At 52.0% G+C, this 25,718-nt stretch overlaps 1 protein-coding gene across 3 annotated transcripts in view; it reads left to right on the forward strand.

Annotated features, from left to right (window-relative positions):
• The window catches only part of LOC137417028 (synaptotagmin-15), a 115,297-nt gene that overhangs the window by 26,492 nt on the left and 63,087 nt on the right, over window positions 1-25,718 (forward strand). For 2 of the 3 annotated variants that reach the window (XM_078783506.1, XM_068102747.2), the window contains exons 3-4: window positions 19,990-20,102; window positions 23,267-23,559. In XM_078783506.1, coding sequence (XP_078639632.1) covers window positions 19,990-20,102; window positions 23,267-23,559 — 406 coding nt within the window. Of the gene's footprint in view, window positions 1-19,673; window positions 19,837-19,989; window positions 20,103-23,266; window positions 23,560-25,718 lie in introns of those variants that run through there. The other variant, XM_078783507.1, reaches the window with a different exon arrangement.

Raw genomic sequence — 25,718 nt, forward strand, 5'->3', positions numbered from 1 at the left:
TATATATATATATATATATATATATATATATATATATATATATATATATATTGTGAGAAACCACCGGTGAAACCACCTGTTCTCACCCAGATTTGGTGCCCCGCCCACCGCGTGACGTGGCCTCCTTGGAGCCTCACGCGATCGGGAGGCGATTCGGCACGTGATTGGTGGAGAGTTCGAGAGAGCGCGGTCGCCATCTTATGCAACGGACGCGACTGGAAGGCTCCGAGTGGGAAATAGATAAAGGGATTTCCATTAATCTTCACGACAGCCGCGTTGGGCTGATCGTTTACCGTTCTGTATTTTACGAGTGAGTAACTCCGGAAGAGAACGAGTGATTCCCGGATCTCGTGGATTGGAACCGTGAGTCAGATATTGCCTGCGTCGTGTTGGAGCTGCTGGCCGACCGTTCCTGCAGGCCTTGTGCGGTGTATTCCACTCTGTTACCCTCCGAGTCCCGGAGATCGTCGATTGGAACCGCGAGTGATCTTGCCTGCGTCCTGTTTGGAGCTTCTGGGGCCGACAGTTCCTGCAGGCTTTGTGCAGTGTATTCCATTCTGTTACCATTTATGGTTTTTGTGATCGAGCCAATAAAGCATCGTGCCTTACCCCTAGAAGGCCGATTAAAACACAATTGTGTTTATTGAGTTCTCTCTGTCCACTCCGTGGACTACTTGAAGCCCGGACATTAACGTCCGTATTCCGTGCTGGGAACCATTTCACAGACGGGATCGCGACAAATGGGTTGCTCGTCCTAGGATCATTCAAGTAAGAGACATTCGAATTGAGACGGGAATTCTGCATCTGCATCTTCTTTGCATCTGCTCACCAGCGGACGCCGTCTTGGAGGAGCCTTCTCGCCAGCGGGCGCCGTCTTGGAGGAGCCTTCTCGCCGTGGGACGCTGTCTTGGGTGGTGCTTCACTGCCGAATAAGTGAATAGCTTCGGATCCCTCCAAACAACCGACAAAAAAAAAAAAAAAAAACGTGAGTATTTGTACGTGGTATTTTTCTCATTGGCAATTTGATGTGCGGTGGTGATATTGTGTAGTTCGTGTCGTATTTCCCCAACAGAGCGTTGTGTTTGAGCGTTGTGTTTTGTGCCTTGTCTTATGATAACTCGTAGCCAAGCTCTGTCGACCAGAGAAGTGAGAGTTCAACCTGATCATGTTGACAGTCGCGTGGGTGGCGATGCGAGCGACGCAATCAGCCTTGACCCAGTCACTAAACCCGATATGTTAGGAAGCGATTCCATCATGACTAAATGCATGCGTTCGCCCTTCTGGACCGGGCTGACTCCGGTTCAACAACTTGACATGTATAACAGGGAGAATGACAGGGCAGAGGCAGAGCGTGCGGCAGCAGAGAGAGAGCGTGCTGCGGCAGCAGAGAGAGAGCATGCGGCAGCAGAGAGAGAGCGTGAGAGAGAGAGAGAGCGTGCGGCAGCAGCAGAAGCTGAACACGTCAGAGAGCATGAGTTGCGAATGTTGACTGAACGACCGCGGGCAGAGGGGTCTGCTGCAAGAGTCCCGGAAACTGTTCATGTTCGTTTGCCGGACTGGACGGGAGACACGAAGCCAGAAGCGTATCTGGAGATGGCGGAGAAGTTGTTGGCTGCCGGTGGTATTGATGAGAGCTTGTGGGTCGGCCATCTTGTGAGCCATCTATCTGAGAAGGCGAGGGAGGTATATGCGAGGATGGCAACCGAGGACGCAAACAAATACAGGGCATTGAAGGCCGAGATTTTGAACGCCTATGCGGTGTCCGCATGTATTTATAGGAGAAATTTTTTCAGCTGGACTCGTGAGTCCAGTCAAACCTATGAGGAACATTCGCGGGCCTTGTTGGAACAGCTGCAGAGATGGTTCAAGGGGAGCAAGGTTGAGTTACCTCAAGCGGTTGCGGAACTCCTGGTGCGTTACCGTATCGATCAACAGCTTCCGCCTGACTTAGCATTGTTTCTTGTCGACAAAGACACTGTTTCCTTGGCAGACTGCGTCAACCTTATTGATAAACATGTTTTGGCGTGCAAAATGCTGCAAGTCACGCAGTCGCGTCGTAAGACGGAGGAGTCTGCGATCAAGACCGCCCCCCGTCTGCCCGGTGGCTGGATCGAGGGGAGGGGTTCTCCGATGCCCTCCACTGGTGGCGGTCGCGAGCCGCAGACCAGGGCAGGGCCCTGGTGCGATTTCTGCAAACGCGTGGGGCACGGTGAAAACCGCTGCTTCTCTAATCCCGCTAGTCCGGCCTACCGAGGCAACCCTCCTGTTAAGTCGGAGGGAGATCAGTGGAGCTCATCCGCCGGGCCCTCGCACACGACGGTGGCATCGGTGACCGAGGTCACTGCCACCGAGGCTAATTCCATTCATCCACTGTACCAGGATTATTCAGGGACAGCCTTAGTGGGTGGCCCTGATTCGATGCTGAAGTTTGAGGCCCAATACCTTCGGGATACTGGGGCGACACGGTGTGTTCTCCGGGCGGGGGTAGTTCCGGCCTCTCAGATGCGTTATACCGGCGAGTATACCCTCCTTCGGGGCATTGACCGGGTTCTTGGCCGGTATCCCCTTGCCCTCCTCGAGGTCCGGAGTGACATTTTTAAGGGTCCAGTGACCTGTGTGGTGGTACCCTACTACCCGATACCCGGGGTCTCCTTGCTGATTGGCAATGATGCCATGGCCAGGGAGGAGTCATTGACTCTGACCTGTGGGGGGGTCACTAGATCCCAGAGTAAACAGGCGGAGAGAGTGGCGGAGTCAGACATATCTTCACTCTGGCCCGAGGAGCCTAGCGCCTCGACTCCAGTTCCCGACGGTGACGTTGCGTCAGCTGAAGTCCACCCGAGCCTCCCGTCAAGCCACCCTCAGGTGCCGTGCTCCTCAGGGACCGCTCCCGCCATGTCGCGATTCAGCAGGAACGCTAATGCTAAGGTATATGTGGGAAACCTGGGCAATGGAGCAGCGAAAGCCGAGCTAGGGAGGGTCTTCGAACATTACGGACCACTCCGCCACGTATGGGTTGCTCGAAACCCACCTGGATTTGCAGTTGTTGAGTTTGAAGAGCCACGAGATGCTGAAGATTCGGTCAGAGCCCTTGATGGAAGGTTAATTTGCGGATCGCGTGTGTGCATCGAGATGTCGAATGGCATGTCGCGGCGGCCTCGTTTCAGACGCCCTTTGGTCCGCAGGCCTTTCGACCCGAACGATCGATGTTACCAGTGCGGTGAAAGGGGTCATTACGCATATGACTGTTGTTCTCGACACCGGAGGAGTACCCGCCGCTCTAGGTCTCGGCCCGTTTCCTTCCTGTCAACGCTTCCCCCAACTTGAGTTTGGCCCCCTTGCCTCTCTATTGTGCTTTGTGTGAAGTGTAACTCTTGTAGGGTAGATATTAATGTGGTGTATGGTGTTAAAATTTGTGTGTGAAAAAAAAAAAAACCAAACTGGTTCATTGTTAACCTGTTAATGCCTGTTAATTGCCTGTGCGTTAATAATTGCGTTATTGTTGCGCTATTGCGTTGCGTTGTATTGTTGCGTTGTTGCGTTATTGTTGTTAATAAGTGTTAATAATTGTTAATTGCGTTAATTGCCTGTTAGCGATTACCGCCATCATCTTGCCATGTGATTTGCACCTACTACAAATACTGGTTTTAAAAACGCCGTCTATTCGACGGGGTTTTTACTTAGGGGGGGAGGACTGTGAGAAACCACCGGTGAAACCACCTGTTCTCACCCAGATTTGGTGCCCCGCCCACCGCGTGACGTGGCCTCCTTGGAGCCTCACGCGATCGGGAGGCGATTCGGCACGTGATTGGTGGAGAGTTCGAGAGAGCGCGGTCGCCATCTTATGCAACGGACGCGACTGGAAGGCTCCGAGTGGGAAATAGATAAAGGGATTTCCCTTAATCTTCACGACAGCCGCGTTGGGCTGATCGTTTACCGTTCTGTATTTTACGAGTGAGTAACTCCGGAAGAGAACGAGTGATTCCCGGATCTCGTGGATTGGAACCGTGAGTCAGATATTGCCTGCGTCGTGTTGGAGCTGCTGGCCGACCGTTCCTGCAGGCCTTGTGCGGTGTATTCCACTCTGTTACCCTCCGAGTCCCGGAGATCGTCGATTGGAACCGCGAGTGATCTTGCCTGCGTCCTGTTTGGAGCTTCTGGGGCCGACAGTTCCTGCAGGCTTTGTGCAGTGTATTCCATTCTGTTACCATTTATGGTTTTTGTGATCGAGCCAATAAAGCATCGTGCCTTACCCCTAGAAGGCCGATTAAAACACAATTGTGTTTATTGAGTTCTCTCTGTCCACTCCGTGGACTACTTGAAGCCCGGACATTAACGTCCGTATTCCGTGCTGGGAACCATTTCACAGACGGGATCGCGACAATATATACAGTGGAACCTTGAATTACGAGTTTAATTCGTTCTGTGACCGAGCTCGTAACTCAATTTGCTCGTTTCTCAAATCAAATTTCCCCATTAAAATGCATTGAAATGCTATTAATCCGTTCCAGCCCGCCAAAAACCACACCAATTTTTTTTTAAATATGCAGTATATATAAAAATATCTCGCGCTTTATATTTCACCTGTATGCAGCATACAAGTTGGCAGGATGGCCTGGACTGGAGGTACGCACACTTGACTCTAAACTGTCCAGCCTGGGTTTGAATCCCGACCCAGCTATAACCTGTCATGTCGGTGTTTCACAGGCAGGGTGATTCATCAATGTGTGTACCGCTAAACTGGGCGCCCCGTTTGCGTCCCATTAGTTGTTGGATGTTAAGGATCTCACCGTGTCTTCCACAAAGAGAAGGCGAGCTATCGCCGGCACTCTGAACAAGTTGTGGCCTGGCATGCTCTTCTCCTCTGCCGTTATATACGTCCTCCTCGGCATCTTTTTCCAGAAGAGCCCTGTCTCGTCACAGTTGAAGATTTGCTGGGGGATGTATCCTTCGGCTTCTATCAGTTCGGCAAAAGTTATAATAAAATCTTCAGCTGCCTTCACATCTGCCTCACCAAGTCGACAACACGCACACCTCGCTCATGTTTTTCGACGATTGCGTGTTTTATATCCAAGCACATCATCCTCTTCTTCTTCTCAGTACGGCCCTTGGCACTCAATTACTTAGGACCCATGGTTAAAACTAAGAAATTTTCCAAAATAACCAACATGCGAAAACAAAAATGCAGCGATATACGGCAGAGATACTGTACTTGCACGGCAAGATAACCACATGACCGGAACCCACCTGGTGGCGGCTGGCGTAAACTCAAAATAACCAACATGCGAAAACAAAAATGCAGCGATATACGGCAGAGATACTTGCACGGCAAGATAACCACGTGACCGGAACCCACCTGGTGGCGGCTGGCGTAAACTCAAAATAACCAACATGCGAAAACAAAAATGCAGCGATATACGGCAGAGATACTTGCACGGCAAGATAACCACGTGACCGGAACCCACCTGGTGGCGGCTGGCGTAAGCTCCAAAATAACCAACATGCGAAAACAAAACAGCAGCGATATACGGCAGATATGCTTGCACGGCAAGATAACCACGTGACCGGAACCCACCTGGTGGCGGCTGGCGTAAACTCAAAATAACCAACATGCGAAAACAAAAATGCAGCGATATACGGCAGAGATACTTGCACGGCAAGATAACCACGTGACCGGAACCCACCTGGTGGCGGGTGGCGAAAGCTCGTAACTCAGATCTCGGCTCGCATCTCAAAGCAATAAACCGCCCGAGCGACGGCTCGTATCTCGAAAAACTCGTAAGTTGGTGCACTCGTAAGTCAAGGTTCCACTGTATATATATATATATATATATATATATATATATATATATATATATATATATATATATATATATATATATATATATATATATATATATATATATATTATATATATATATACAGTGCATTCAGAAAGTATTCAGACCCCTTCACTTTTTTCACATTTTGTTATGTTGCAGCCTTATGCTGAAATCGTTTAAATTCATTTTTTCCCTCACAATCTACACTCAATACCCCATAATGACAAAGAGAAAACAGGATTTTAGAAAGTTTTGCAAATTTATTAAAAAGAAAAAACTGAAATATCACATTAACATAAGTATTCAGACCCTTTGCTATGACACTTGAAATTTAGCTCAGGTGCCTTCCATTTCTCTTGATCATCTTTGAGATGTTTCTACACCTTGATTGGAGTCCACCTGTGGTAAATTCAATTGATTTGACATGATTTGGAAAGGCACACACCTGTCTATATAAGGTCTCACAGCTTACAATGCATATCAGAGCAAAAACCAAGCCATGAGGTCAAAGTAACTGCCTGCAGAGCTCAGAGACAGGATTGTGTCGAGGCACAGATTTGGGGAAGCCTACAAAAAAAATTCTGCTGCCTTGAAGGTTCCCAAGAGCACAGTGGCCTCCATAATTCTTAAATGGAAGAAGTTTGGAACAACCAGGACTCTTCCTAGAGCTGGCCGCCCGGCCAAACTGAGCAATCGGTGGAGAAGAACCTTGGTAAGAGAGGTGACCAAGAACCCGATGGTCACTCTGGCTGAGCTCCAGGGATCCTGTGTGGAGATGGGAGAAACTTCCAGAAGGACAATCATCACTGCAACACTCCACCAATCTGGGCTTTATGGCAGAGTGGCCAGACGGAAGCCTCTCCTCAGTGAAAGACTGAGGTGGACGCGACTATTGCGGTATGCTTACACATTTTGTAAGCAATAACAAACCGTGCTTCATACATAGGTACATAATGTCGTGTCGACCCTGTAGTGAACACCTCAGGGTGACGGATGGCCAAAACGAGCTTTAAGCTCCGAGGCGTATAAGCCAAACCTGGCGGGATTATCTCTTTGGCGCGCGCGAGGGAGGAGCGAGGCCTTACTTGAATGGACGAGAAATGCATGGGGTTTTATTCCTCAACCCACAAACAAATAAACAGACAAGACAGACACGATAAAGAAATGCAATCAATGTTGGGTTTATTTAAAGAATGCAAAGTAACAGAGAAGGTGAGGTAAACTAAAAGTTCTGAATGAGGGTCCCTCCATACGGACTCAAAGACCGGATGATGATGATGAACAAGGGGTTCATGATGATGAACAAGGGAAAAATAAACGAAAACAAGTCAGGAGACGACGATGGTTCACGAGCAAGCGTTATTCAATGACAAAGGTCAAAACCGACATTGAAAATATATAAATAGGAATGTATTATCTGTTATGAGACTTGATCGCTACACAATACCGAAAATTCGGTTAGATTCCGACAACTTTCCAACAAAGGTCGAAGATTCTGAAATTTGTTGAAAAACTTGTATTTCATGATGTATGTGATAATATAAAAACATGTACGACATTTCACCCTATCAGGAAGCGAAACAATGTAATAAAACCATCAAAAATCGAGTTTTCTAAATTTCGTGACCTTGTGACCTTGACCTTGGGGCGAAAATGAAAAATCGAGCTCCATGGGGCTAGACACATGACATTGGCCTAACCAAATACCGAAACTCCTATCAGATTCCACCAAACCCTTCGGAGAAGATGTAGCTTGAAATCGATTACCCCCGAAAAAGACGTCTTTTTCGGGCGTGGCTCAGCCCACAGTGGGCGCAATACGCCCACTCGAGGCAGGACACAACTAGATCATGATATCAACCTCCCACCCACGTTTCATCAAGATCGGATGATATCATCAGGTAGTTATGCTGTGGACAGACAGACAGACAAATAGACAGACATACACCAATGACGAATATAGTGGTCACTCTGTTTGATAACTCGTGAACCAATAAATGTTCAGTGTTGTGCAGCCACTTAGCTCCGGTCTCAACGAGGGTTTGGTGTGGTTCACAGGTCCTGTGTCCCTGCGCAGGATAACATGCATTGGTGCAAAGTCACGTCCACAGCCAGCCGCCACGAGGAAAACAGGCAAGAGCTCCTCCCTTGGTCCTTCTCCTTCGATGCACCCCGCACAAAGTGCAGCAAGATCACGCCGTCCTTCATCGGCGACCAGGCAAGAAGAGACAACGCGGGCAAGCGAGACCAGGCACGGAGAGAGTGAGAATGCACGCGACCATCCACCAAGAAGCCAGGGCAGAAGAAGAAGAAAAAATGGCGGTCCCTTCGCTTTTTCTCTGGCGTCTCGATGATGTCATTCTTTGACCAATGGTGTGGTGCCGTCGCATCGCCCCATCATTACCCAACCAATCCTCATTCAGGGTGTGACCTCACGGCCATTCTTGACAGCCCATCGAGAATGTTTGGGGGTGGGGCTCCCTTGCCGATCGGCCAATGTTTGGGTTTTGATAGCACTGCGGGTGTTGTGGATGAATGGAGCATTTGTGGCATGGCTTTTTAATGAATATAAAAACGAAGGGCAAAATTACAAGAGGCCTTTACACACAGAGGAATTATTGACCATAAGCCCGAGGTAAATAACACAACTTCACTCCTCCGTGTGGAGACACATAAACGCTCTTAACCAGACAGTCGGCCTAACTTAATTTACATCGAGGTGGGTTCTTCTTCTTCGCGAAACTCAGAGCATTCTAATCTACACATTCTGAACTTCATTAAGGTATTTCATCCATACCCTAAAAACATAACAATAATAAATAGAAACTTTATGATTATAGGCAAGCATCACCAATCTGCTGATAGATATCAATTCAGGTTTATTTATTTATTTTACAGACACATTTATGGTTTTATGTAAATTTTTATTGAGTTTTTTATTTCACAGTTTATGGTTATAACAATTACAATTTTCAAATGCTAATTATTGATTGAGGTTAAAAAAAAATTTTTTTTGTCTTTTACATATGCATTTACCTTCTTTTTATGTAAGGTACCGACCAATAATATCAGTCAGTCAATCAGTCAATCAGTGGTTAGAAAAAGGTTTATATTATATTATATATATAAAATTATATATATATATATACATATATATATATATATATATATATATATATATATATATATATATATATATATATATATATATATATATATTGTAGCGGCTACCGCTGGGTTTTCACAATCGCCTTGCACCTATCAAGGACGCGGAGCGATCACCATGCCGGGCTCGTCCAGGACGCCCGGGCAGGCTCGCCCTCAACTTGCCAGGCCGCAGCCAGGACGCTGGGCCACGCCCCCTCTCGCCTTTCCTGGGCAAACGCTCCGGGATAATATGTATATATATTGCTGCCCGATAAACGGGCTTTTCAGAGTGCCTGAGTGTTTGGTTTGATTAAAGCAACTCGGATGAATTCCAGCTTTTTGTCGCGTCCATTCTTCCGATCGACGTGGGAGCCCCAGCTCCTTCATTGGTGACCTACCTCATGGACACGGCAGTCGCCCTTAAATTGCCTACCTTCTGGGAGGCTCACGCGGCGGTTTGGTTCGCACAGGCGGATTCCCTGTTCGCCCTGCGAGGCATCACGGCCGACGACACCCGCTTCCACCATGTGGTAGCTGCGCTCGGGTCGGCTACCGCGGCCCGCGCCCTGAGCCTCCTCGAAAGCCCGCCAGCCGCTGACAAATACGGCGCGATTAAGAAGCTTCTCCTCGACGCTTTCGCCCTCCCATCGGCGGAACGCGCACAGCGCCTGCTCGACCTGCCCGAGCTCGGCGACACGCGCCCTTCCGAGCGAATGGACTACATGCTTTCACTGCTCGGCGAGCACTCTCCGGCATTCCTGTTCCGGGAGCTGTTCCTCCGTCAGCTGCCTAACCCGGTACGCCTCACCCTGGCAAGCACGACGATCACAGATCCCCGGGCCCTTGCCAGAGAAGCCGACAAGATCTCCGCCGCAGGACAGCGCATCGCAGCGGCGACATGGGACCCACCGCCGTCCGACGCAACACCCATGGCGCCCAAGCACCCGGCACGGTCGACGACCGAACTGCCGACGCAATTGGCGGCCGCTACACCGAGCCGACCACCTCTAGCACGACGACCGGGGCCTCCACCTGACCAAGCGTGGTGTTACTATCATGCCAGGTTCGGACAGAAGGCCCGGACATGCCGACCCCCGTGCACCTTCGGCAGGCCGGGAAACGGCCGGGCCGGCGTTCATTACCAGCCATGAGCACCGGCCACACGGGCAACTTACTGTTCATCACGGATAAAGCGTCCGGACGGCGCTTCCTGTGCGACACCGGCGCCCAACTGAGCGTCATACCCGCCTCTGACCAGGACAGGCAATCCGCGGTTTGCGGCCCCTCCTTGGTTGCGGCCAACGGATCGACCATCCGCACCTTCGGCCCGCACAACGTCACCCTCTGCTTCGGCGGCCAACGCTTTGCTTGGACGTTTGTAACCGCAAACGTGCCCATGGCTCTGCTAGGCGCCGACTTCCTCTGCGCACACGGACTGCTGGTGGATGTCCAACGGCGTCGTTTAATCAACACCGAAACCTTCAGCTCCCTGGTATGCACATTGAGCAGCTCCGCGCCGACCGAGCTGGCATGCGCCGTCCCGGCGGCGAACGAGTTTGCTCGCCTGCTCACGGACTTCCCGGCCCTCACGCGGCCGACGTTTTCGGCCGTCGCAGTACGGCATGGGATCGAGCACCACATACCAACCACGGGCCCGCCGGTCTACGCCAGGGCCCGCCGCCTCGACCCAGCCAAGCTCGCCGTGGCGAAGGCCGAATTCGACGCGTTGGAGCACCTCGGCATCGTGCGGCGCTCCGATAGCGCGTGGGCCTCGCCACTGCACATCGTGCCAAAGCCGGGGGGTGGATGGCGCCCGTGTGGTGACTACCGCCGTCTCAATGACGCTACCACCCCCGACAGGTACCCGATCCCGCATATCCAAGACTTCTCCGCCCGTCTGGCGGGACGGGTCATTTTTTCGAAAATTGATCTCATACGGGGATATCACCAGGTACCTGTCAGGGCAGCCGACGTCCCTAAAACGGCAGTCGTCACGCCGTTCGGCTTATTCGAATTCTTGCGGATGCCGTTTGGTCTCAAGAACGCGGCTCAGGCGTTCCAGCGCTTGATGGACGGCGTGCTGCGTGACCTGCCGTTCCTTTTCGTTTACCTGGACAACATCCTCGTCGCCAGCACGTCCCGGGCCGAGCACCTCCTCCACCTCCGAACACTGTTCGGGTGCCTCAGCGAGCACGGCCTCATCGTCAACCCGGCCAAATGCCACTTCGGCACGACGGCCGTTGATTTTTTGGGCCACCACATCACCAAGAACGGGGCCGTGCCGCTGCCAACCAAGGTCGAGGCCATCACCACGTTCCCGCGTCCCCGCACCATAAACGCCCTGCAGGAATTCCTGGGAATGGTGAATTTTTATCACCGCTTCGTGCCCCACGCTGCTCAACTCATGCGGCCCCTCTACGAAGCCCTCCGGGGCAAGCCGGCCAAGCACGACATCGCCTGGTCTGCAGCAATGGATGCGGCCTTCCAAAGCTCAAAGCGGGCCCTCGCCGACGCAACACTGCTCGCTCACCCGGTGCTCAACGCTCCCATCGCCCTCACCACGGATGCCTCCGACTACGCGGTGGGCGCCGTACATGAGCAATGGGTGAACGGGGTTTGGCAGCCACTCGCTTTTTTCAGCCGGCAGCTCTGGCCGAACGAGCTCAAATACAGCACGTTTGACCGGGAGCTCCTCGGTCTACACCTGGCCGTCCGCCATTTCCGCCACTTCCTGGAGGGCCGACCTTTCACGGCGTTCGTCGACCACAAGCCGTTGGTTTACGCCATGGCCAAGGTCACGGAGCCGTGGTCGGCCCGCCAACAGCGCCACCTCTCCGCCATGTCGGAGTTTACCACGGACATCCGGCACGTCGCCGGCAAAAACAACGCCGTGGCCGACTGTCTTTCCCGGGCCAGCGCGAACGCGGTCTACCTGGGCGTGGACTTTGCGCTTATGGCGGCGGACCAAACCACCGACACCACGGTGCAAGCCCTCCGGGCGGCGGACACGGGCCTCCGCCTGGCCGACATCCCCTTCGCGGACACTGTCCTGCTCTGCGACGTCTCCCAAGGCCAGCCTCGCCCCATCGTGCCCGTCACCTGGCAACGCCGCATCTTCGCCTCCCTCCACGGCCTTTCCCACCCGGGCCGGAAAGCTTCCCAGAAGCTGGTGTCGGCGTGATTCATCTGGCACGGCCTTCGTCGGGACGTCCGCGATTGGACCAGCACCTGCACGGCCTGCCAACGGGCCAAGGTCCACCGACACACCCAGGCCCCGCTGGCACCTTTCACCGTGCCCGAACGACGTTTCGACCACGTCAACGTGGATCTGGTGGGCCCCCTCCCCCCGTCACGGGGGTTCACACACCTGCTCACCATGGTGGACAGGACCACCAGGTGGCCGGAGGCCGTTCCCCTCATCTCCACCACCACCGCCGACGTGGCGCAGGCTTTCATCGCCACCTGGGTCGCCCGCTTCGGCGCACCGGCGGACATCTCGTCAGACCGCGGACCACAGTTCACCTCCGAGCTGTGGGACGCGGTCGCCCGCAACCTGGGGGTCAAGCTCCACCATACTACGGCCTACCACCCCCAAGCAAACGGGTTGTGCGAGCGATTCCACCGCTCCATGAAGGCCGCGCTCATGGCCGGCCTTCAAGACGGCGGTTGGGCCGACCGGCTGCCGTGGGTCCTTTTGGGCCTCCGCACGGCCCCCAAGGAGGACCTCCAGGCATCCACCGCCGAGCTTGTCTATGGCCAGGCGCTACGCGTCCCGGGCGAATTCGTGCCCGACGCTACCAGTCCCTGGTCCGCAGCTCACCAGCGCTCGGACCTCCAGGAGGCCGCCCGACGGTTTGCCCCCGTGCCAACATCCCACCACGGTGACCCCCAGTCCTACGTCCCCCCAGCACTTCGCACAGCGGAGTATGTTTTTGTGCGTCACGACGCACATCGGGGGCCACTCCGGCCGCCGTACGACGGGCCCTTCCGGGTGCTGCGACGGGACGACAAGTCGTTCGTCATCGACATCGGCGGCAGGTCGGACCGGATTGCGGTGGACCGCCTCAAGCCGGCGCACGTGGACGTCGACCACCCACCACGGGTGGCCCTTCCGCCGCGGCGAGGCCGCCCCCCGTCCACGGTGCCCCCCACTCGACCGCCCACCACCACACCAGACCCCCTCCCACGACCCACCAGGGGTCGCTTCGGCCGGGTCATCAGGACCCCCCTCAAATTGACCCTGCCGGTGCAAGTCGATTCTGGGGGGACGTGTGTAGCGGCTACCGCTGGGTTTTCACAATCGCCTTGCACCTATCAAGGACGCGGAGCGATCACCATGCCGGGCTCGTCCAGGACGCCCGGGCAGGCCCGCGCTCAACTTGCCAGGCCTCGGTCGGGACGCTGGGCCACGCCCCCTCTCGCCTTTCCTGGGCAAACGCTCCGGGATAATATGTATATATATTGCTGCCCGATAAACGGGCTTTTCAGAGTGCCTGAGTGTTTGGTTTGATTAAAGCAACTCGGATGAATTCCAGCTTTTTGTCGCGTCCATTCTTCCGATCGACGTGGGAGCCCCAGCTCCTTCAATATAATGATATCTATGTTTAAAACTGTCTTCTGGAATATGTTGCTACTTATTTCCAGCTACCAAGGGAATCATACAAAGTAGGTTATGCACATTTGGGCTGAGGGGTGTTGTCGTCGTCAGTTGTGTTCATCGGTCTGTCTGCGCATGTCTGCGGTCTGTTCCATCCTACTAAAGCGTGATGCTGCGCACGCTAATGCTTACGCAAAGAGCAAGCGGACAACGCGGTTCATAAAAGAGTCTTTATTCAAAGTACTCAAACTGCAGCACTAAACTGCTCAGGGCTGCGCGCTCCGCGTATATCGTGAGGCCACGCCTCTCTCCCTGGCGTGGCCCATCCCCACTTGGTGTGCGGGGTGATGTCACCGCGTCAGTGCTTTCGTGTCCGCCACACGCGCCCCCCCAGAATCCTCGCGCACCTGAAGGGTCAGTTTGCGGGGCAAACGGATGACCCGGCCGAAGCGCCCCCTGGCGACTGGCGGCGTCTGGGATGCAGGGATGCCATCTGGGATGCCTCCGGCAGCAGGACCGGGGGGCGGCGGGGCTGGGCGGTGCCGGGTGTCCACCCGCAGGGGGGCGGCCCCGACGCGGGGGTCGGGCCACTGGCGGTGGATGGTCCACGTCGAGGTGGGCCGGCTTGAGGCGGTCTACAGAAACGCGGTCAGGAGTACCGCCGATGTCCAGGGTGAAGTGCTTCGCCCCGGTCTCCAGCACGCGGAAAGGCCCGTCGTACGGGGGCCGCAGTGGTGTCCGGTGGGCATCGTGGCGGACAAAGACGTACTCCGCCGTGCGAAGCTCCGGGGCGACGTGCGTCGGTGGGTGCCCGTGGCATGCCATTGGCACCGGGGCGAACCTCTGGGCGGTCTCTTGCAGAGCGGAGCGCTGCTGTGCCGCGGACCATGGTGCTGTGGAGTCGGGGAGGAACTCGCCCGGCACCCGCAGCGGTTGCCCGAAGACCAACTCCACCGCGGATGCGCGCAGGTCCTCCTTGGGCGCCGTCCGGAGGCCCAGCAGGACCCAGGGGAGCCTGTCGACCCAGCCGCCGTCGCGGAGGGTGGCCCAGAGCGCGGCCTTCAATGAGCGGTGAAATCGCTCACACAGGCCGTTAGCCTGGGGGTGGTATGCCGTGGTTCGGTGCAGCCGGACCCCGAGCCCCTGCGCGACCGCCCCCCAGAGCTCCGAGGTGAACTGGGGGCCGCGGTCGGACGAGATGTCTGAGGGGGTGCCGAACCGGGCGACCCAGGTGGCGATGAAAGCCTGCGCGACATCCGCCGCCGTCGTCGACGCCAAGGGCACGGCCTCCGGCCACCGGGTGGTGCGGTCCACCATGGTGAGGACGTGGGTGAAACCCCGCGAGGGGGGCAGAGGTCCCACCAGGTCCACGTGGACGTGGTCAAACCGGCGTTCCGGCACCGTGAACGGGGCCAACGGGGCCTGGGTGTGCCGGTGCACCTTGGCACGCTGGCACGCGAGGCACGTCCTGGCCCAGCCGCGGACGGCCTTCCGGAGGCCATGCCAGACGAACTTGTCGGCGATCAACCTTTGGGAGGCCCTCGCGCCCGGGTGGGACAGGCCGTGGATGGCGTCAAACACCTGGCGCTGCCAGCCCGCGGGCACGATGGGGCGAGGACGCCCGAGGGAGACGTCGCACAAGAGGGCCGCGCCTGCGCCGTCGAACGGCACCTCGGTGACACGGAGGCCCGTGACGGCGGTCCGCAAGGCCTGGACGTCGGGGTCAGCGGCCTGGTCCGCTGCCATCCGGGCATAGTCGATGCCGAGGTGGACTGCGTGGGCGACGGCCCGGGAAAGGCAATCCGCCACCGGGTTGTCCTTCCCCGCGACGTGCCGGATGTCCGTCGTGTACTCGGACACGGCCGAGAGGTGACGCTGCTGCCGGGCCGACCACGGCTCGGTGACCTTGCCCATCGCGAAGATCAGCGGCTTGTGGTCGACGAAGGCCGTGAACGCACGGCCCTCGAGCAGATGAAGGAAGTGCCTGACCGCCAAGTGAAGCCCGAGCAACTCGCGGTCGAAGGTACTGTAATGGCGTTCGGGCGGGCGAAGCTGCCGGCTAAAGAACGCCAGCGGTTGCCAAGCTCCACGCACCCATTACTCGTGCACCGCGCCCACCGCGTAGTCCGAGGCGTCGGTGGTGAGGGCGATCGGTGCATCGGGCGCCGGGTGCGCGAGCATGGTGGCGTTAGCCAAGGCGAGCTTCGCGCCCGTGAACGCCGTGTCCATCTGCTCGGTCCAGGTAACGTCGCCTTTGCCCGGCTTACCTCGGAGAGCTTCGTGCAGGGGGCGCAGGAGCTGGGCGATACGGGGCAGGAACCGATGGTAAAAGTTCACCATGCCCAGGAACTCCTGCAGCCCTCTGATCGTGCGGGGGCGCGGAAACCCCTTCACCGCCTCCACCTTGGCCGGCAGGGGGACGGCTCCGTGCCTGGTGACACGGTGCCCCAGAAAATCGATAATGGCGGCGCCGAACCGGCACTTTGCGGGGTTCACAATCAGGCCATGCTGGCCCAGGCGTTCGAAGAGCGTGCGGAGGTGGCGTAGGTGCTCTTCGCGGGACGCGCTGGCGACGAGGATATCGTCCAGGTAGACGTAGACAAAATCCAAGTCGCGCAGGACGCTGTCCATCAGTCGCTGGAACGCCTGAGCCGCATTCTTCAGACCGAAGGGCATCCGCAGGAACTCGAAGAGTCCGAATGGCGTGATGACCACCGTCTTCGGGACGTCCTCCGGCCTGACGGGGACCTGATGGTAGCCGCGTATGAGGTCCACCTTCGAGAAGAAGGACATGCCCGCCAAACGGGCGGAAAAGTCCTGAATGTGGGGGATGGGGTAGCGGTCGGGGGTGGTGGCGTCATTGAGACGGCGATAGTCCCCGCACGGTCGCCATCCCCCGCCGGGCTTCGGCACGATGTGCAGCGGCGACGCCCAAGCGCTCTCTGAGCGCCGAACGATGCCGAGTCACTCCAGGGTAGCGAACGCCGCTTTTGCCACCGCCAGCTTCGTCGGCTCGAGGCGGCGTGCCCGGGCGTAGACCGGTGGCCCGACGGTGGGGATGTGATGGGCCACCCCGTGCTTGACGGCCCCCGCCGAGAAGGTGGGCCGCGTGAGGGCCGGGAAGCCGGCGAGGAGGCGGGTGAATGCGTCCGCTGCCGGAAGCGTACAGACCAACGTGGCCGGAACCGAACCGTTCGGCAAACCGCTTGGCAAGCCGCTCGTCGAGCTGCTCGACGAGCTGGGCAGCGCACAAGCGAGCGAGCTGAACATCTCGGCCTGGACAAGACGTCTGCGCTTTACGTCGACCAGGAGCCCATTAGCGCACAGGAAGTCCGCGCCAAGCAGTGCCATGGGCACGTCGGCGGTGACGAACGTCCATCGGAAAACCTGCCCTCCGAACCGCAGAGAGAGGCAGCGTTTTCCGGAAGTACGGATGGGCGTCCCGTTCGCGGCAAGCAGCGCGGGGCCCCCGCCCGCGGCGTGCTTGTCTGACGTGCCGGCGGGAACGACACTCACCTGCGCTCCCGTGTCGCACAGGTAACGGCGCCCGGATAAGGTGTCCGTTATGAACAGCAGGCTGCTCGAACGGCCGGCGCTCATCGCCACTATTGAGCGCCGGCCCGGGCGTTTCCCGACCTGTTGAAGGAGCATGGCGGATGACATTGCCGAGCCTCGTGGCCAAACTTGGCGTGGAACCAGCACCAGGTGGTGGAGCTGGAGGAGCGCGGCTGGCTCCGCCAGGCCGGTGGAGTTGGCGGGTTTCCCTGCGGTGGCGGTTTTCACCGCGGCGGTGGGCGGGGCGTGGCGGCGGTCACGAGGTGCGTATCAGCATGCTGCGTATGCTGTATAAGCTGATGCTGTGGAACAGCAGCATCAGCAGCATTAGCAGCATCAGCCACGAGGGCCGTGACGGCCACGCCGACTCTCGCCCGCGTGTCCGAAGCGGCGAAGTACTTGTCCGCCTCGGCCGCCAATGCTCGGGGTTCCGTTAGCCCGGTCCCGGCCAACGCGAGGCGAACCTGCGCTGGAAGTTGGCGATGGAAAAGCGCCCGGAATAGAGAACCGGGGGCTTCGTCGCCCAACAGTGACAGCATATGGTCCATTCTGACCGACGGGCGCGTGTCGCCGAGCTCGGGGAGATCCAGGAGGCGGTCGGCCCGTGCGTCGTCCGTGAGGCCGAACGTGGCTAGGAGTAGCCGCTTGAGTGCCTCGTGCTTGTGGCCGTCCGGTGGGTGGCGAAGGACGGACACAACTCGAGCGGCCGTGCCAGGCCCGAGGGAGGCGACGACGTGGCAATAGCGCGTGTCATCGCCGGTGAGGCGCCGAAGCTGAAATTGGGCTTCGGCTTGAACGAACCAGACTTCGGCCTGGGCCTCCCAAAATTCGGGAAGTTTAATCGCCATTGCCTTGTCGTTGGCCATTGCAATGGCGTCGTGTTCGGAAGGATCGCTACGGCAGATCCAACGTCGAGGTCATCATATAAAGCGTGATGCTGCGCACGCTAATGCTTACGCAAAGAGCAAGCGGACAACGCGGTTCATAAAAGAGTCTTTATTCAAAGTACTCAAACTGCAGCACTAAACTGCTCAGGGCTGCGCGCTCCGCGTATATCGTGAGGCCACGCCTCTCTCCCTGGCGTGGCCCATCCCCACTTGGTGTGCGGGGTGATGTCACCGCGTCAGTGCTTTCGTGTCCGCCACACTACATTGTTTTTTTGTTTTTTTGTGAACGACCCATATGTAATTCAGTAATTGAGGCATAGTGGTATGTCGTCTGATTTATGTAGACGAGCTTTCACCAATGTTTTGTGTCAGACGTCTGTTTGTCTTCATGTCCATTTGTGTACGAGTCATGAGCCACATCTCATTATTTAATTGAGGCAGGTTGAATATTAAATTATGTAATATAGTGTTTGTTTCACCTTTGCAATGTATTGTGATGATTATGTAGATGTGACCTTTACAGCTTATCCAACAAGGTCTCCCTCATTTTCTGAAAAGATCCAAATCAACCATTTTGAATTCCCACCCAATTGCCACAATTTCCACACCAATAATCCTTTGTTGTTGTTGTTGAACCTTTATTCATATTTTTTTCATTTGAAGTAGCTTTATCGGAGGTGTTCATCAACTTTCATTGGAAATTGAACCTAATTTTCTCCTTTAAATAAATAAATGAGAAAGAAGTTTAACAACAACTTTTGTTATTCCTAAGAGTTGGAGCACTATCGATTATTGATTTATCCAAAGTCCCTGTATAGTTACTAGACCATCTGACGAACTTGCTCTGCTATTATTCATGTTATGATTTTCAGGGCCACCCAGCTATCCAAGTAGGCCTACTCAAGGGAGGAATACACAGCTGTTAGACACTGAGCTTTGCTGTGCTAGTATGGTGTTTTCATTTCATACAAACATTCCAACCCTTTACTCTAAAAACCAAAGATGTATTTATCAAATCAAGACTCTCTGTTCACCTTCACTCTTTCATTCCTCTTTTCTCTTTTCTCGCGCCTCTGGAACAAACTCCCTCACTCTCTTCAATCCCTCTCCTCCCTCCAGGTCTTTAAAACAGCTGTTCACCACCATCTCTTATCCTCCCCCATCCAAAACCTTGATCTTTTCTACCCCCGCTAATTCACCCCAGATCCACTTTTTTGAAATACCAACTTCTTTCCTGGAAGTCCTAGCAGTGTCCAAGTGTTTTATACTTCTCCCACCCCCCGCCCCTTCCCACGTCTCCTCCCCCCAAGCCCTCTCCCTCCCACAGATCTCCCGATGTCCCTGCTCTCGAATGTTGTGCTTGTGTGCTTCCCCCTCTCTCCCCATCTTGTCTACCGCTCTCCTTATTATATGTTTTATGTGTCCATTTGTTTTTTTTGTGATTAATGTTAGCTCTTTCACGAGCCTCGATGTCGTATTTTTTTTTTTTTTTTTTTACTTTTTTTTTAAAATGCTCGTCACCACACGGGGCTGCCGACGTAAATTATTCCTGCATACAAGTCTTTTTGGTACCACCTGGCTCGGGCTGACTTTCGACCGTGGTAAAGAATTTGGAATTTGGCCAGGGTGTTGCCAATAATTTACCTACGCTCTGCAAAAGACACTATTAAACATGCACCAACAACCAAGATGGCGGCAAACGGATCCTCCGGCTTAACGCACTTTCGATGTTCGGCACACACACGTCGACGGATCACCTAGCGTGCGAAACGCCGGAGTGATGGTTTATTCTTGGGTCAAGATTCAAACCCAGGCTGGCGGTTTGGAGGTGAGTGTACCTATCCTAGCAGCCCAAGGGGAATGATTCTCTCTTTGGCAATTGTTCTCCACCTGTAGGCCTCTGTTTATATCCATTAAGGTTGATTAATTGACAGCAAAGGCGTGGATAGGCAAGTGATATCCTTTTTCCAATTCGGTGCAGGGAACGATCACCTGTGAAGCAGCCAGTCCTTGTTGGTGACACTGATGTATCAACGTTCTCACTAAAAACGATGCTGAGTCATCGACGCCTTTCCCACATGCCATGGGCCTCCGGTGAGCTTTCATTGAAATTACAAAGTACAAGTTGAATATGGTAATTAAAATGGCACTGTCAATTAAACACACCTGTATGTGAAACAAAGTGCTGCTTGATTTATTGGATTATTATGTTTATTATGTTTGGGATTTTGAAATGTTTATCATATTGAAGCAATGGGGTTATTTATGATATGAAAACAAATTTAGTTGGCCTGTTCATGTTCTTATTGGAACACCTGGCTCATGATGGAGGGAACCCAGGTTCAAATCCTATATAAAATCCTATATAGCATGTGTTGTCCATGGTCTATCAATGCCCTTGTAATTGATATAAACTACCTGATAACTCCCAAGTCTTTGCACCTCATGTGATTTGCATAAAAGCGTATCCATAGAGCCTTAGAGCACAAAACAAAAATCAAAAATGAGAATGAAAGTTTTGCAGAATAAAACTAGGATGGCACTGGCTCGGGCGCATACCTGTGCCAGGTTGAACAGTTTACGTTTTGTATCCTACTGATGGGCTGGACCTGGATTCGGAGTTCGGACCATTCATCCTTGTCACACATCAAATCTTATCGACTTGTTTTTGTCATCTCCCCAACTCATCCACCAACTTTGTCATAATCCGTGCCCAACTTTTTGAGATATCGTGCTATATATTGTTTTTGGCCCCATCTCTCAATGGTGAAGAATCATAACTCTCGCCAGGGAGTAATGCATTCGATCGTGTCCGTCTGTGTGTGTGCGTATGTGTGTTCATGTGTTTGTGAACAAGATATCTGGAAAAGTTCTGAACGGATTTGGATGAAAGTTGGTGGGATGATTGCCCTTGGGATAAGGAAGAATTGATTAGTTTTTGGTGACGCTCAGGATATTATTCCGGATCCAGGAATTTTTTTTGGGAATTTTTTTACCATTGGAAGATAGGGCTCATTTTATTTTAACATTATCTTCTATATATTCTATATTTAACATTGTGATATGAAAATAGTTTTCATATTTGTTGTAAATGTAGTTTAAACTCGTGGTTATGCGTTAGAGCGGTGTATTTTGTTAGCAGCGTCATCTTCAAGGTTCTTTTTTTTTCTTTTTCTAATAAAGACATATTCTGTCATATTAAAACCACCAAAGTGTGTATTAGGTTTCCCCCTTTCATAAAATGTATCGCTTGATACGTATAATGCCTTAAAACTGTTTTTTGTTTGTTTGTTTGTTTTTACCTCAGAAGAGAGATCAACATTTTACCTCAGCGAATGTCAATCGCGGTGTCAGTATTTGATGAACTTATAAAGACTTAGGTGACTTATAAGTGTGACCAGCATATGCACGGGATTCTTCCCAGAAGAATGAGTGGTCGCATTAGCTTGTACGACTTAAAATGAGCGAGTTTTGTTTTCACGTTTGGGCCAGATTTACATGTTGTATCCCTAAGGAATGAAACGAACGTTTTCCTGGCTTACAATTTTATTTGAAGTCACACATGCCTCAAAATACACTCACTTATATAGAATTGAACGCTGAATCCGAAAATGTAAGTGAAATTGCCTTGTTTTTTTTAAACATTATCTTCTATATCTATATATTCTAAATATATATCTGTGCAGTGTCTGTCTTGTCTTGTGTTGTCACTGAACTACTCCGTCAAACTTTTGTGAAATCGTACTATTCCAACTTCACCCACGGCGGGAGTATGCGCTCTACTGAGTGGCGTTCTAGTTATAAAATAAAATAAAATAAAATAATTATCGTAACCGGATCCGGATCTTCACCAAAATCGAATCAATTCGTCCTTGTCACACACACAACCTGTCCACCAAATTCCGTCCAAATCCGTCCACAACTTTTTGAGATATCCCGCTATGTATCGTTTTTGGTCCTATCTCCCAATGGTGAAGAATCGCTTTAAAAATTCTAGTTGTCGGATCCGGATCTTCACCAAAATCTAATCATTTCGTCCTCGTCACATACGATACATCGCTGCCAAATTTTTAACGAATCCATCCACAACTTTTAAAGATATTTTGTTCACAGACAAACGGACAGGCAAACGGACAGACAAACATACAGGGGTGAAAACATATCCTCCATCCATCTTTGGTCGTGGAGGTAATTATACTAGCCAGATCCGGATCCAAATCTGGATGTTCACCAATATCGAATCAATTCGTCCTTATCATACACCCAATCTGTCCACCAAATTCTGTCCGAATCCATCCACAACTTTTTGAAATATTGTGCTATATATCGTTGTCGGCCCTATCTCCTAATGGTGAAAAATCACTTTAAAAATTCTCTAATGCGGAGCCGGATTCGAATCTTCATCAAAATCGAATCAATTCGTCTTTGTCGTACACCCAACCTGTCCACCAAATTCCGTTTGAATCTGTCCATAACTTTTTGAAACAACCTGCTCACAGACAGACAGACAAACAGACAAACAGAGCAATGCTGTTCTTGTTCTAACATTCAATTCGCACTTTAATCGCTTATTTTCTTAAGTCTTTCGATTTTAATACATTTTCATTGCAGTTTCTGCGACCAGTTCTCGGAACTTGTGTGTGTGCTCTCTGAATGTTTTCATGATCCGCTTTGTTTTCATTTCATGTTATCCGATTGTTAATCACAACTTTAAAGCATTCAGTTTCACTAATCTTAATTCAACATCAGACAGGTTTGTTAGGGTTTGGTATCCATTTGGTATGCGAAGTATTCCCAGGGAATTTTAATGATTAAAGGAAACACAAACAGCAAACACTCAAACAGACTTGTGCAGTACCTTATCATCCTTGGAGACCAAACTCTTTTTAGTTCAGATAAACTTGGCAGGTAAGGTTGACAACCCCAGACTTATGGTGTCGTACAAGGTTTGCTTATCTTGGTCATCAAGGGGTCAACAATGGAAGATCAAAGGAATATCTGGTAACTGTACTTGTTGTGTAACAACTGTCATTTGTCATTGATTTCTGCAAAAAAAAAATTCTGAAATGTCTTCTGTTTGTGAAATGTAAAAGCATTTTAATTATATAGGTGGAAACTTTGTTGCTATGATGCTAGCTGCTCTTTTTAGCTTTCATTGGTACTCGACTCAGCATTTTTAACATCAAATTATTTTACTCTTTCCAAATCCACAACTCTCGATTCCCAACCCGCACCTCTTCACACATTCACCCAACCAGTATTCTTCCCGAACGTGCTGGACCCTGAACTCTGTGAGATGCCTCCAGATGACAGTTCAGACGCAGGTGCTACAGACGCTCCGGGTCCCAGGCTTCGTTTTGCTCTGCGCTATGAGTGTGCCTCTGAGCAGCTGAAACTATGGCTGCTCCAAGGTCGGGAAATACAGGTGGATATGGAGCCAGGACTGCCCCTGGTGCACGTCGCTTTGCTGCCAGGAAAGCGGGGCACTGTTCAATGCAAAACTCCAAAGAGGACGGCAGAGCCCGTTTTTGAGGAGCGTTTCATATTTCAGGTAAGAAACGAATGAATTGTCGCAATAACAGACGGCGTTTAGGTTGCTTTTCCTTTTTTTTTAGGTTTTAGTGGTATTCCAATATATTTTGATTTAAAAAACGTGTTTGTGCTCACTGCCAACGTGATAGGCATACATCCGCCAGCCTTGTAAAAAAAATTCACCGGCCTAGGCCTCAGAAGTAACTTTCTTACATTGAAATGCAAGGGAAAACAAGGCAGGTATTCGAAGCCAGTATCAACTGCAATAAGACTTGGACTCAATTTTTGACTCGAGTTTATTGTTATTCGCTCCAACTTGACAGATAAGACTTGAACTTTTTTTCCTTTTTTTATACATGGGCTGAGGCTCATAGTAGAGCTGACACACTCACGCACAAAAAAAAAAACCACACACACACACACACACACACAAAGGAGACACAGCCACTGACCTTGGGGGAAGTGCAATCACTAACGTCACTTCCTGGGATACTCTGGGTACCAGTGACGTCATAACAATGGCGCCGCTTTCTCACCGTACTCAGCAGGGCATTTCCTCAAGAGGAATTTCCTCGTCCCCATGGATGCTAACCGATGGGGATTGGCCATGCTCTATCCTTTTCAAGCAAGGAAGCAGCACATACCATTTTTAAAGCCTTTGGTATGACTTGAACGGCCCAAACCGGATGGGTGTTTTTTAGGAAACACCATTTCCTTACTGGATGGCCGTTGGCTCCCTGAGGGAGCTCATCCGCCCTTTGCCAGGTGTTGTTTTTGGTCCTGGCACCCAGAGTGTCACAGTCACCCTCCCCACTAGCAAAGCCAATGAGTGGTTTCAGTTTAGTCGCCGACAATCGACCATGCGGCAGGTAGCACTGGGTTACATGTTACCAGTGGCAGTCCCAAACTCAACAGTGAGTGTAATATAAGGGGAAATACCCCTGGTGCTCACCTGGTAGAACAAACAGTAGCTATACAACACTGACTAAACGTATTTTAAACCAATTTGAATAGTTTCTAGAAGACAGGGCAGCATGTAGAATCATACGAACATAATCATGAGACTTTAAACAAACAAACAAAAAATACCTATTTTGGGGGGCAACCCCTATCCACCACCACCTCCCATCCTGTATACCTTCTCAGACCCCAATTTTTTTAATGCCTTGAACAAACATTGGTATATCACGGGTGATGAAGGTTGTGGTGAAGTTTTATTGAAATTGCGTGTGTAGTTTCTGAGAAAAAAGCAAATATCTATTTTGTGGGGTCAAACCTGGACCCACTTTGACCCCCACATAGACCCCTTTAAAATTCGAATTTTTTTCGTGCCGTGAACAAACTTCGGTACAGCATGGATGGTGAAGGTTGTGGTCAAGTTTCATCGAAATATTGTGTGTAGTTTCAGAGAAAAAAGCAAATTCCTATTTTGGGGGGGGAGGAGAGGTCAAACCTGGACCCGCTTTGGCCCTCGGTAAACCCCCTTAGACCCCGATGTTTTTTAATGCCGTGAACAAACTTTAGTCACAACACAACAAATATAATTTGTGCCAAATTTGGTCACAATCCCATCAGCGGTTTCGGAGAAGAAGTTTCAAGTGTTTACGGATGGACTGACGGATGACGTGCCATTGCATAAGCTCCCCTGAACTTCGTTCCAGGTGAGCTCATAATAGGTACTTTTTGTAAATAGTTCACACAAATGTAAGAGGACTCATATCCGAGCTCTCTTGCCTAGATTACAATCTCAGCCCAACTATAAACTGTCGTCCTTGTCTCTCACATGCAGGGCGATTCATCAGTGTGAGCCGTCCCTTGGGTGGACGTTAAACCGGCCATACCGCCAGCAATAGTTCTTTTGACGTTGAAGATCCCATGCTGTCCTTTGTGAATAGTTAGCGAGTTATTGTCAGCACCGTGGTTAAATTCCAATTTCCTGCCTGCCATGTCTAGTCAAACCTCAGGTCCAGCCAGCCAGTTTATGAAAGACTAGGCCAAAAATGTTCCATGGCTGACCCCACATGAAGGTGGCATGAATTGGGGCCATTAAAGTAGTAGTTAAAGTAGTAAATTTTAAATTTATCTTCGAGTTTATCTTTTCTTGGATCTTTAAACAATTCGACCGACCTGATCACCTGACAATGTCACTGGGCTAGGCACATTGTAATCTGATCTGAC

Source organism: Myxine glutinosa, chromosome 8 (assembly GCF_964187855.1).
Source record: "Myxine glutinosa chromosome 8, kmMyxGlut1.1, whole genome shotgun sequence".
NCBI classification, from domain to species: domain Eukaryota; kingdom Metazoa; phylum Chordata; class Myxini; order Myxiniformes; family Myxinidae; genus Myxine; species Myxine glutinosa.